Genomic DNA, 13,764 nt, shown 5'->3' on the forward strand with positions numbered 1-13,764 from the left:
AGCTAATACAAAAATATGGCAATAGAAGATTTACAAAGGGTGACTGATATATAGCCACGATAAAAACATCGGCCTATGTACACAAATCTAGGGCATAATACAGTACAAATCACAACATAAAGCCATTGGACACCTTTCGGAACAGAACAAAAAAATAAAAGTTCACAGATTTACAAATAACTTACAGGGTTTACAGAAGGAAATGGTGAAAGACTTCTCTTGAAATATTATTCCATGAAATGCTTTACTTTTCGAAGAAAACATTAAAACAATTATCAATTCTCGGTGTCGGGAATTACGGATTTATTTTAAACACATGTCATGACACGGCGAAACGTGCGGAAACAAGAGTGGGTTTTCCCCGTTATTTTCACAGTTTGGTACTTTTTATATCAGTTGTGATACACAAAGTGTGGGCCTTTGGACAATACTATTTACCGAAAGTGTCCAATGGCTTTAAAGTCCCACAGCCAAATTAAGAATTCAACAAACATGTGACCTAAGTACATCAAAGGCTGTTACTCAAAAAAACAGTTATTAATGATGGATTATTCCATACCTCCCCAACAAAAAAGATTTATTGCAAAAAATTTGTTGTTTCCATTTTTTAGAGAATCATATTTTCCTTTCATTGGCTTACTTTAACAATTTTGCCCTCTACAATAAATCTATATGTGCCAAATCAGCAAAGTAAAACATTTTGTACCATTTTACGGTTGTTTTAAAGTTGTGTATTTTCATCTGTTGTATCGTTACTATCTAAATTTAGCGATGGCTTTGGACTTTTTTGTGTTGGTGGGGGTGGTGGGGGTGAGATGGTTGGGCGGGACAGATTCGTGGATTTAGGTCTCAGAGTCGGCGACGGTGGGACATTCTCAACGGGGGTCACAGGAGGGGGAGGTGGTGAACTCGACTCTCTAGTTTGACTAGTCTTTTTGGCAGGCAATGGCGGGCGTGCTGGTTTCTCTAACACGGGTGGCTTCTCTCCTTTTGAGAATCTTGTCGGTTTCTCGACTTTGGCTGGTTTTTCTGGAGTGTTTTTCTCTGCTACGTTGGAAGGAGTGGTACCGTTGAGATTCGACGGTGATGGTATAGGAGTGTTTCTACTCAGAGACGAGTTTGGAGACGGAGTGGGCGACATTGCTGGTACCGGAGGAGCCGGATTCTTCTTAACTGATCGTTTCGGAAGAGAGGCTGACCTCATCCTACAACAAGAAGACATTCAGGAATTTATTTATTCAACAATTTCAAAACAAAGATTCAAGAGTAGTTTCATAGATTTGCCAATTTGAGAGATTCATATTTGTGGCATGGTGACAAACACTGAAGACTTTAATATCAAGTATACACATTCTTAACAATTTTATACAGAATCTTATGACCACTAGATATCTTGTTGAATTGATTATGAAAATGAACCATCAATACTCCACTGGTCTTTTCTCCAAAAGTTTGAAAGCGAAAGTGTTTTTTTTTTGACAAGAATAATATTAAAGTTTGTTCTGATACTGAAACTGTGTATCTTTCCATGGTAATGTACATGATGTACAATGAACATTAGAACAACAGTCCACTTGCATTGGCTGCCATCCCTGATGAAACGTGCAAGAGTAAAAAGCTGTCACTGCGAGTCGTGTGCAGTGCGTACACGTTTCCACTGTTTGTCATCAAAGATGGCGGTCAATGATGTGATGTCTATATTTCAACAAGTAGAACTGATGAGGTTAGTTTCCACTGTCCCATGAACAAGCTACTGTGAGGGTGTCTCAAAAATAACTATACGCTTTTGAAATGGCTGCCGAGTAAAAAAAAATATGATTCTGGGGAAAAAGGTTTAGATGTATGGATAGCTTATGGACTCAACTTTTATATGACAAAAAAAAATCATAATTGGGTGAGCACTGCTTACTTTTGTAAAGGGTATGAAAATTAGGTCGCACAGTAATTAACCTTCCAATCTGTGAGAGTTAAGTACTTTGGAGCTTACAAAATTACCTCCAAGATGTCGGCTACTTATTCTTCAGTGGGCAGTGTCACCCAAGTATGAGTTATTTTGGTACCTATGGTGTCATATGAAAGTTGAGTCCATAAGCTATCCTTATAAATCTTTTCCCCAGAATCAAATATTTTTTACTCAGCAGACATTTCAAAAGTCTATATTTTTTTTTTTTTTTTTTTGAGACAAACGGTATTTAGAAGGAACTTCCCACGTACAGGGTTAAAAGATTAGGTAATCCTAGTGTAATTGGTTGATATGAAAGGACCAACACCAAACACGAATGAAAACCCACTACCAATAGATCCATTGCAAATGGTGTCACAAGCGCAACACAACGCCATCACCAAGGTCAAAGGAAGACTTCTCATTGGCTGAGAGCTCCGCGCGGCACAAACATGCATGAGCAATTCCATGGTTCAACCTCAGTGATAGCGGTCAACGCAAGGGGTTGTACTTGCATTGATAGTGTTACAACCACTATGTGTTTCTTTCGGATAACAATACTCAAAAAAAAAAAAAAAAAAAAAAAAAAAAAAAGGCGAATGAGGTCTCATAAGTCAGAATAGACATTATGCCCACCGGAGTGTTCCTCTGGAAATAGAACAGCGATCTAGTCGAGCTAATGCGTTTACTTAGTACATGTAGATCACCATTGTGTTCCCAAAGAGCAATCATGTGGGAACATGCACACAGCGTTCTATGTTTCCCTCAGAAAATTCCTACAGGAACGCTCTCATTCAGTAATAGCACACAAACAAAACTTTGTGTTGACTCCCAATACCTGAGTAGTGTTGTGGGGTTAGGGTGCGTGTAGGTGCAAGGGTGTAAAGAATCAGAGATACAGGTACAGGGTTTGTGGTAAGACGTAGACAATGTTAAAAATGGGGTTAAAGCCATTGGACACTTTCGGTACAGAAAAAAAAATTAAAAGTTCACAGATTTACAAATAACTTACAGGGTGTACAGAAGGTAATGGTGAAAGACTTCTCTTGAAATATTATTCCATGAAATGCTTTACTTTTTGAGAAAACATTAAAACAATATCAATTCTCGATAGCGAGAATTACGGATTTATATTAAACACATGTCATGACACGGCGAAACGTGCGGAAACAAGGGTGGGTTTTCCCGTTATTTTCTCCCGACTCCGATGACCGATTGAGCCTAAATTTTCACAGGTTTATTATTTTATAGAAGTTGTGATACACGAAGTGTGGGCCTTGGACAATACTGTTTACCGAAAGGGTCCAATGGCTTTAAGGTGTAAGAGGTTGCAGGAAAGGGTAAAGAATAAAGAGAAAAGGTAAGGGTTAGAAGATACAGGGGTTCTATTGGAAGGGCTATTTTTTTTTTTTTTTTTTGGCAGGCAAATTCTGCAGAGCTCAGTTTCAGAGAGCTGCTCAAACAGAAGAATTTGATTAACTATTTAGTGCTGAGGAGAAGGAATGAGCTGAATACCAGTTTAAAAAAAAACACACATCCGGTTTTAAGTCCTCACAGGTGATGGGTGACTGAGGATGTGCTGCATTACACACCATAAGTGTGAAAGTAGGCATTTTTTTTTTTGCACACTTGTAGCGGATGTTTTTGTGTTGGGTCACAGTCCAGGGAGACCTCTTAAAACTGAATATACATGTATCGAGTTTAACTTTGAGCTGTCTGAACGCAAGGTAGTGCTGAGGAGAAGGAATGAGCTGAATACCAGTTTAAAAAAAAACACACATCCGGTTTTAAGTCCTCACAGGTGATGGGTGACTGAGGATGTGCTGCATTACACACCATAAGTGTGAAAGTAGGCATTTTTTTTTTGCACACTTGTAGCGGATGTTTTTGTGTTGGGTCACAGTCCAGGGAGACCTCTTAAAACTGAATATACATGTATCGAGTTTAACTTTGAGCTGTCTGAACGCAAGGTAGTGCTGAGGAGAAGGAATGAGCTGAATACCAGTTTAAAAAAAAACACACATCCGGTTTTAAGTCCTCACAGGTGATGGGTGACTGAGGATGTGCTGCATTACACACCATAAGTGTGAAAGTAGACATTTTTTTTTTGCACACTTGTAGCGGATGTTTTTGTGTTGGGTCACAGTCCAGGGAGACCTCTTAAAACTGAATATACCTGTATCGAGTTTAACTTTGAGCTGTCTGAACGCAAGGTAGTGCTGAGGAGAAGGAATGAGCTGAATACCAGTTTAAAAAAAAACACACATCCGGTTTTAAGTCCTCACAGGTGATGGGTGACTGAGGATGTGCTGCATTACACACCATAAGTGTGAAAGTAGGCATTTTTTTTTTGCACACTTGTAGCGGATGTTTTTGTGTTGGGTCACAGTCCAGGGAGACCTCTTAAAACTGAATATACCTGTATCGAGTTTAACTTTGAGCTGTCTGAACGCAAGGTAGTGCTGAGGAGAAGGAATGAGCTGAATACCAGTTTAAAAAAAAACACACATCCGGTTTTAAGTCCTCACAGGTGATGGGTGACTGAGGATGTGCTGCATTACACACCATAAGTGTGAAAGTAGGCATTTTTTTTTTGCACACTTGTAGCGGATGTTTTTGTGTTGGGTCACAGTCCAGGGAGACCTCTTAAAACTGAATATACCTGTATCGAGTTTAACTTTGAGCTGTCTGAACGCAAGGTAGTGCTGAGGAGAAGGAATGAGCTGAATACCAGTTTAAAAAAAAACACACATCCGGTTTTAAGTCCTCACAGGTGATGGGTGACTGAGGATGTGCTGCATTACACACCATAAGTGTGAAAGTAGGCATTTTTTTTTTGCACACTTGTAGCGGATGTTTTTGTGTTGGGTCACAGTCCAGGGAGACCTCTTAAAACTGAATATACATGTATCGAGTTTAACTTTGAGCTGTCTGAACGCAAGGTAGTGCTGAGGAGAAGGAATGAGCTGAATACCAGTTTAAAAAAAAACACACATCCGGTTTTAAGTCCTCACAGGTGATGGGTGACTGAGGATGTGCTGCATTACACACCATAAGTGTGAAAGTAGGCATTTTTTTTTTGCACACTTGTAGCGGATGTTTTTGTGTTGGGTCACAGTCCAGGGAGACCTCTTAAAACTGAATATACATGTATCGAGTTTAACTTTGAGCTGTCTGAACGCAAGGTAGTGTTAGTTTTATGACCACCCCCACTGCACAAAAAGTTAAAACGGTTGAGGTCTAACTTTAGTACGCTGTCTGAACAAGATTATAGAAAGATGCATTTCTGATGAAACTGAAGGTGGACAAACTGTTTCCGTATCTCAGAACTACATGTCTGTGATAAACCTTTACAAATTATTAGTCGTTATTATTAGTAAATGGAATTGCTGTTAAATGCAAAATCATGAAGTGTGGGAGAAACTGCAATTTGCATCACTTTGAGTTAGCTCAGTTAGTACCAATGAGTTTGTGAATTGACTAAACACACAACAGAAGAAAAGCATCATCAGCATGAGAGCCAGTAATAGTTTATACAGCTTTCTGCTAACTAGTTACGCACTAACACTAGTTAGGCACTACAAAATACCAGTTATGCACTAACACATGCACTGGCACCACAGTGTAGTTATGCACTAATACTAGCATCACTGCAAATGCCATAACACTGCATATGCACAAACATTAGTTATGCACTAACATTGCTGATGTATTAACACTAGTCATGCACTAACATTAGTTATGCACTAAACACTTCTAATGCTCTAACACTGTTAATGCACAAACACTAGTTATACACTAACACTAGTTATGCACTAACACTGCAATTGCATTAACACATCTGCACGACACTGCTACGTAACTAAAGCCCAGTTCATACTTTATACAAAGCGGGTTATAGCGATGTGCATGTAACAATCGATACGCATTCCCCTTCCAATAGACCTTATGCATTGACGTCATCCAGCGGCCATCTTAGTGGAAAAACGGTGACGAAACAATCGAAACACACAGATTTGTACGCGCGGCGCACAGGATTGGCCAATGAACAACCTCCTTTTGACCTCTAGGTGAGGGCGCCCTACTGAAATGACATCATGTGCATAAGGTCTATTGAGACGCTTTGCACGAAGCATTTGCAGGAAGTAATGTATGAACCAGGCTTTTTACCAGCTACAATGTATGTGTTTCTAATGCACTAACACTAGCAATGCTTCTAAGGCTGAGTCTGAACTATTGGCACACGCTGGCACTTGATCAATATTTGAGGCATAGGATGCCCATAGCATCAGTCAAAGCTGCTGCTGCAGCTGCCCAATCGTACATAAAGTGTATGGTGAAACACTGAAGACAAACTCTTCCTATATGTCGGATTACAACATGGCAGACCGGCAAGTGAGTTTTGACAATGCCATTTACAGGCAGTCAAAATAATTATTAGCATAAAACCTTACTTGGTAACGAGTGTGGGGAGATCTAGGTTGATAGTGTAAAACATTGTGAAAAACGGCTCCCTCTGAAGTGACGTAGTTTTCAAGAAACAAGTAATTTTCCATGAATTTGATTTCGAAACCTCCGATTTAGAATTTGAGGTCTCAAAATCAAGATCTGAAAGCACACAACTTCATGTATCCATGGTGTTTTTTCTTTCATTACTATCTCGCAACTCCAAAAACTACGAGAGCTCAAATTTTCTCAGGTTTGTTATTTTATGCATATGTTGAGGAACACCAAGTGAGAAGACTGGTCTTTGACAATTACCAATAGTGTCCAGTGTCCTTAAGGCACTGGATACCTTTGGTAATTGTCCAGTATTCTCACTTGGTGTATCTCAAAATATGCATGGACTACACTTGTCATCGAAGTTGCAAGAGAATAATTAAAGAAAAAACACTCTTGTTGCAAAATTAATTTGTGCTTTCAGATGCCTAATAAAAGGCTTCAGGCCCGAGGTCTTTTATTATTTGCGTGAGAATTTACCTCTTTCTCAAAAACTATGTTACTTCCGAGGGAGCCGTTTCTCACAATGTTTTATACTTTCAACAGCTCTCCATTACACGCTACCAAATAAGCTTTTATGCTAACAACTATTTTGAGTAACTACCAATAGTGTCCAGTGCCTTTGATGAGTTTTTAGTGTTTGACACATGCACATTACATGTACATGTGTTAGTTCAATGTACACTAACATACACGATCATGGGGAAATGTAAACCGTTCAATGATGCAATCCAATATGATTTCAACTGATTGTAACTGCATAGGTTATAATAATAGTGATACAACCAATTCTTTTCATGTCACTAGGCTTTGCCTTATGATAATAAGGTATGTCAATAATTATGATATGTCAATAATATTCAGGAAATAAATTTTTCAATTTCACTTTTTAGATATATAAGTGCTTGCTTACCATATGTAAATAAATTAGTGATTGAGTTTTTTTAAATTTCCTATGAACATCTTATCCATCAAAGTTAGGCATTTTTTTACTGTTAATCTTAGCAATGAGGCACACAATTTCAGGCATTTGCAGCTCTCACCCAAGCAGGCAAAGCAAGGTATAAGAAAACTGAATCAAACATGGGCTGATAAACTACCTTGTCATGCATCATGCGTATGAACATAGTTACTATGCACCCTCCGAAGACTAGTTTTAGGGGGGAGTTTTGGAGGTACCTTAAGCACCCTTTCCAGAGATCTGGACCTTTCTAGGCCCTCTACTGTCGAGCCTTGAGGCGGAGCAGGGGCTCTCCGTTTCGTATGCTTCTGGCCAGAGGGCGATTCACTACAGGAAATACCATAATATTAAACATTCACCCAAAATCTTCTTCAATGCAATGGTTCTTGATTAACCTCAAGTTTCTTTCATCGTTGAAATTGAAGTGCATCAATAGACACAATCTGTGAACGGAGTCACGTGGCTCGTAGTGGGTACACAATGTAACCAAACAAAGCAATTGACGCGCAGTGAGCATGGAAAAAGATGGCAGCTTCTAAGTGAGTCTGCCTTGAAGGCGTACCCCACTTAGGGAGAAAGCCAAGAGCGTTTGGTCTCATTACGATTTATTAGGCCCTCACAATGTTCTACATGTATATCAGACAGATTTGAGTGCCCGATAAAAGGGGTGAAGTGTCAAACTATTGCCAAATTGTGACCTGGGGGTTGTTGACTTTCAACTTGGCAGTATTTTGGATGACAGATGCCCTTTAAGAATTGTCCTATTTGCCCAGAGGGTGTAGGGACATTTTTCCAGATTGATGCTTGGACATTCAAAAAAATACACTTGTGTAGGGGTGTTTCGACTTGGAGGGGAATAACTCGACAGGCCTTGTGACTCTCCATATCAAATTGAGCAGAGAATAAATATTCACGAGTCAATGGATATTTTTTCCTTTACTGCAAAAAGCTGTGAGCCTTTAAAGGATTTTTTTTCATACTTAGCATTTTGCCCTATGGGGGTTTATTTAGTTGGGTGCAACCAGTAAGGCGGGAAGCAGCCATGTTTTTCCCTGCGCACTGCAAGTCGCCTGTTGGTTTGTTAACATGTTAACATGTTACATGTATATCCGCCATAAGTCAAGTGATTCCGATCACTGATTGTGTTCTTTATACTGCTAAAACAAAAGTGGTTAAATGAAATAAACTTACTAAATCATCATTTTAACATGTGGGAGCTTTATCGTAATGGGTTTGTACAAGGGGTTAAAAACATTTGTATAATCTCGCTTTACCTGAACTGTTTTTTTCTTAGGGAGGTGAATTTTATCAAATATTATTGCAGCTATAAAATTTGCTCATAACAGGGAAAAGTTTGCATTTTGTGTTCCCAAAAATTGGTGTATCTTTGTGACCATACTTCCTCATCAGACCACCTGAAACTAAAAACAAAAAACAAAGAACCTAAGAATAAAATCAACTTTGAAGTTTTGTGGTCCCCCAAAAGGTGAACATTCTGTAATTCTTATACTCAGTTGATGTGAATTTCCGGGGTCTGTTTTTTAAATCAATGACAAAGTAAATTTTGTCAACCATGTCAGGAGTTACGTGTACCCATTGCAAGGATATGTTTAAGTGGCAGGCTCACAAGGCTGGGGTGGCATGCGGAACGGCGTTTTTAATAATCAAATGCGTAAGCAGCAAAGCTGCCTTTTGTTAATTACCAATTCAGGCACACTACTTCTTCAGCCAACTCCCTTAAAGAAATGTTAACTTCCATAAAACAAAGTTTCCCCATGCAAAAGTGGAACAAAAAAATCATGCGAAAGTTAGTTGAAAAAACAAACAAAACAATAGTGTACATATACATGCTTCAAGATTCTACAAGTTTAAACCATAGTTTAGGGGTGGGTGTGGACGGTGAACAGAACAAAGCTTTTCCCAACCAACCAATGGTGCGTAAAGTTTTTTTCTAACAGAAACTCTAAGCCAATAGTAAAAATTACTAACTTGTCACTCAAAAGACTCTGTTGCAATGGTGAGATGCTTGTATCGAGCTGTGGTGAAGTTGCTGTTAGACCCGGGTGATGATGGGCTACTGGCGTAGAGTGAGCCGAGCTTACAGCCACAGCCGGACTGTGATGAGTGTCTCCGTGGGAAGCGGGACTTGACGTGACAGTTGGGGCTGCACTGTCCGTCCCATCTACACCTTGAGTTGTTTCCGAGAACGAGTTACACTTTGGTCTTGTGATTGAGAAATTTATTTCTAGAGACAAAGAGAAAAAAGAGTGTTGATACCTCATACCTGGGAAGGTTATAAAGGAGTGCTGAAAACACTACGTGAACCAGCGGTGATTCCAATTTAGGGGGGAAACCCTTTCCCTACAAATCGATACAAGTTTCCGAGGACGAGTTACATTTTGGTCTTGTGATTGAGAAACTTATTTCTAGACACACAGAGAAAAGAGTGTTGATACCTCATAACTGTGATGATTAATAAGGAGTGCTGAAAACACTACGTGAACTAACGGTGATTCCAATTTGTTTGTTTTTTTCTTCTTTTTTTTTCCCAATACAAATCTATTTAAGCCAATCAAGAAATGTCAGTCAACAACATGCATCTCAAAGAAACAACGACCGACTCTTCAAGGGAAACAAATACTTAGGTCTTCATAGACAAAGTAGAAAGAGAATTAATTACCATGTGTACTGAATGGGAGAAATGTAATTAACAAAGGTATTTCCAAAGGCTCAAAACAATTCAAATTAGGCACTGAATGTAAAGTTGCATGCTCAGAGGTCTTGTCAAAATTTTGTCTACCACACCACTGCCCAATCTCATAATACTTTTGATAAAAAAATACTGCTTAGCAAATTTTCTCCTCTAAGCAAAAATGACTGGGGCACCAGTAGCAACAGTGTAAATTTGATGGAATTTTGGCTCGTATAGGCCAAGGTTTGAATGTGCTCAGCAAGTTTTATGCTTACAGGCTTCATGAAAGTGGGTCAAACGTGTACATGTATATAATTTGCATGTGTGCACAGTACAATTATTTTACAATATGAAATTCGCTGATTTGAAATGACAGATCAAGCTTGACTCATTACAAGTAAGATGGGAAGGGGGCTGATAATCTCATTACAAGTAAGATGGGAAGGGGGCTGATAATCTCATTACAAGTAAGATGGGAAGGGGGCTGATAATCTAGTGTAATATTTACATGCATTGGGGCATTAAGAAAACAACTTTTTTCATTACTTGTTAAATTTTTTTTATAGAAACACTTGACAGGGAATGTTTTAATCGATTGAAATGAAATTAACTTTTGGCGTTCCTCCTCAGATTTCTCCATTTTTAGTGTCCTCCCGTTATGAAATGCCTTTAGGAATGTTACCTCCCTATGTACATGTATGCTGAGTAAAGCTAATGGCCAATGGCTTAAAAGTTACAATGCTGAAGTACAGGCCTTCTCAACAACCAGGGCCCAATTTCATAGAGCTGTTTAAGCAAAAAAAAAAGCTTAACAATCCTCTGCTAAGCAGGATAGCAGTATAACAGTCACAAAAGCTACATGTGACATGGTATTTTGGCTGGAAACCTTATCCTGGTTAGCAAATTTCTACTTTTTGTGCTGAAGCAGTTCTATGAACATGGGCCCTGGCCATAGCAACTGCTGAAGCCATAGCCACCTCTCATTAATATTGACGCTTACCATCAGGAAAGAACCAATCTGCATATGAAATGAAAGACTCAATGATGGTGGCACATACCCCAGTGCTTGTGACAGACATCCTGTTGGAGTAAACAATCATTTACATGCAAGGTAACCATCAATAAAGAAATCATCAAATCCACAGGAGACATACAAGTATCATCATACGCCCTGCCAATGCGAATGTGGTGTGAATTTTAACATCACAAATTGTTTACTTTAAGATTCATTTGAAATTTGTTCCTTTTGAACATGGAAATATGGTACTGTTTTTGTACTGAAGGCAGTGTGTACTTTCGGTTAATACTCTTCAAGTTAATCACCATACAAAGTCATTTGGTAAAGAGACTTGTGAGCTATTGATGTTATAAAACATGGTGGAAATACAATATGGAAAGGTTTGCAGTACAGGTAACAACATGTAAATTTACCGCAAACCTTTCCATATTATAAAACATTGTTACAAATCACCCCCTTCATGGCGTGTCATGGCCGAGCGGTTAAGAGCACCGGATTCAAGCTCTGGTGTTTGATCAGCAGGGTGTGGGTTCGGATCCCGGTCGTGACACTTGCTACATGTACATGTACATAAAATTGGGGAGGTAGTGCTTTCTGCTCTACCGGCCAGGCTTCGGACTGATGATACCCAAGCCTACATCCGTATGGACTGTAAAAGGGGTAACCCTGTTTCAGCCATAGGAGTAGGTGGCAACAGCCTCTGGAAATAACAATTGTATAGCCCACACCTTGAAGTGGCCTTCAGGCCTTGTGTGTCTGGCGACTTGCATACAAAAATATAAAAAAATTCACCAATTAATTTGAATCTAAAACAAGCTTCAGGCATGAAGCGTTTTTCAGGCATCTGAAAACATACAACTCTATGCAACAAGGGTGTTTTCTTGCCATCTCGTTGACCACATTACAGAGACCAAGCCCACAGTGTGGTTTCAAAAACAGGCCATAAGTACTGACTAATAGCACTATTTAAAAAATTTGTATTGCGTCCCTTATTGTATATACAAAATGATCAAAAGCGCATAACTCATGTACACAGAATGGAAGAACAAGGTTAAGAAAAATAACCCAAATCACAGTATGGGGATTTATCTTCAAGTACGCGCTAATCCTCCAATCAGATTCGCAGAATGGAGTGGTGATAAAAACCTATATTGCACGGCTAATATCACTACCATGCGTATTGTGTGTTCTATGTCACGCGCCAAGTTTGCTTGAAGATAAATCACACGCGCGCTCGTGGAAATACGGAAAATATAGCGCGTCTGCGTCCCATATCCAACGAGGCCTTGACGCAGAAGCGCAATATTTTTCCGTATTCCACTCGCGCTTGAGTGATAACTTATAATGTCCGTCCTGCCAACAGAGAACTAAAAGTTACTTATTACATTAGGCCTACTGGCATCCAAAATGTTTTCATTTATTCAGGAGACAGACGCCTCTAACCCTACCTACATATGATAGAAGTTTCTCAGCTGCAGCACCCAGCCTGGGAACAGCTTGCCTCTCACCCTTTGATCACAACTCGACATTTCTCTTCAGTCAAGCCTATCGTTAATTTTACCCTTGGTCCTATATCGCAGTGTAGTCTTTCTAGACACCAGCACTTTATAAGTGTGATTTATTATTACTATGAAAATAATCTTAAATCTACTGACTTACCCTCCATCTTCCTCTGACCAGAGGCAATTAGGACCCACTACCAGAGACAAGTTAGATGCATTCATCTTATTCTGATCGCTCCTACCGGCAACTTTACTCAGGAACTTGATGAGGTACTTGAAGTTGGCGTAGTTTGATTTAGGGAGATTGTTGACTATCGTCCAAAGTGCCTGTAACTTCTGGTCTTTGTCTTTCAATCTGAAGCGACGCACAATGGAATTATAATAGAGCTATTAACATTGTACACACCTTCTAGAAATCTTCGTTTTAATAAGAAAAAGTTGTTTGTTATTCCACCAGTGATGACCAAATCATATGGTGAACGCAGCTTCGTTCACACTGCTTCAACCTATGGAACAATTGACATTGTTCAAAAAAACATTGACTCCATTATTAAGTTTAAGATTGCTTTAAAGACGCACTTGTTTAACATTTAATTCATCCATTTTGTTTGTTACCCAGTACATCTTGTCTTTGTATTCTGTTGAGTTTTTCTCAAGAGCGCTTAGGGACATGTTTGATTTCTATGTGTTATGCGCTATATATGAATGGTTAATTACTTTTATTTATTATTAATAAGACACAAGCATGCTCAGTATATTAAAAACAATAATAACAACTTTTATATAGCACATTTCACAATAACCGTATCAATGCGCTTTACATTAATGCCCTGGTCATAGGGCCAATAACATCCCTTTTAATGTTTCTCAGCTCCCTTGGGAGTATACAACCTGGGCAACAGTTTATATCGCTCCGAAGGCATTTTCATTCACAATATCAACCTCTACCCTCGCAGGTACCCATCTATACCCCTGGGTGAAGAGAAGCAGTTATAGTAAAGTATCTTGCTCTAGGACACAAGTGTCACGACCGGGATTCAAACCCCCACTCCGGTGACTTAACACCAGAACTTGAATTCGATGCTCTTAACCACTCGGCTATGACACTCTACCACAATTGCAACTACCATTTACTCTGCTGATGTATTT

The 13,764-nt window shown here is 39.2% G+C and overlaps 1 protein-coding gene across 3 annotated transcripts in view; it reads right to left on the reverse strand.

Annotated features, from left to right (window-relative positions):
- Positions 1–631: 631 nt before the first annotated feature.
- The window catches only part of LOC117293010 (rho GTPase-activating protein 17-like), a 41,843-nt gene continuing 28,710 nt past the window's right edge, over positions 632–13,764 (reverse strand). For 2 of the 3 annotated variants that reach the window (XM_033775213.1, XM_033775212.1), the window contains 4 exons: positions 12,773–12,970; positions 11,096–11,175; positions 9,393–9,648; positions 632–1,205 (listed from right to left, as the gene is read on the reverse strand). In XM_033775213.1, coding sequence (XP_033631104.1) covers positions 722–1,205; positions 9,393–9,648; positions 11,096–11,175; positions 12,773–12,970 — 1,018 coding nt within the window. In that variant the 3' untranslated portion in view covers positions 632–721. Of the gene's footprint in view, positions 1,206–7,621; positions 7,731–9,392; positions 9,649–11,095; positions 11,176–12,772; positions 12,971–13,764 lie in introns of all 3 variants that reach the window. The other variant, XM_033775214.1, reaches the window with a different exon arrangement.

This window comes from Asterias rubens, chromosome 7, assembly GCF_902459465.1.
Source record: "Asterias rubens chromosome 7, eAstRub1.3, whole genome shotgun sequence".
NCBI lineage: Eukaryota > Metazoa > Echinodermata > Asteroidea > Forcipulatida > Asteriidae > Asterias > Asterias rubens.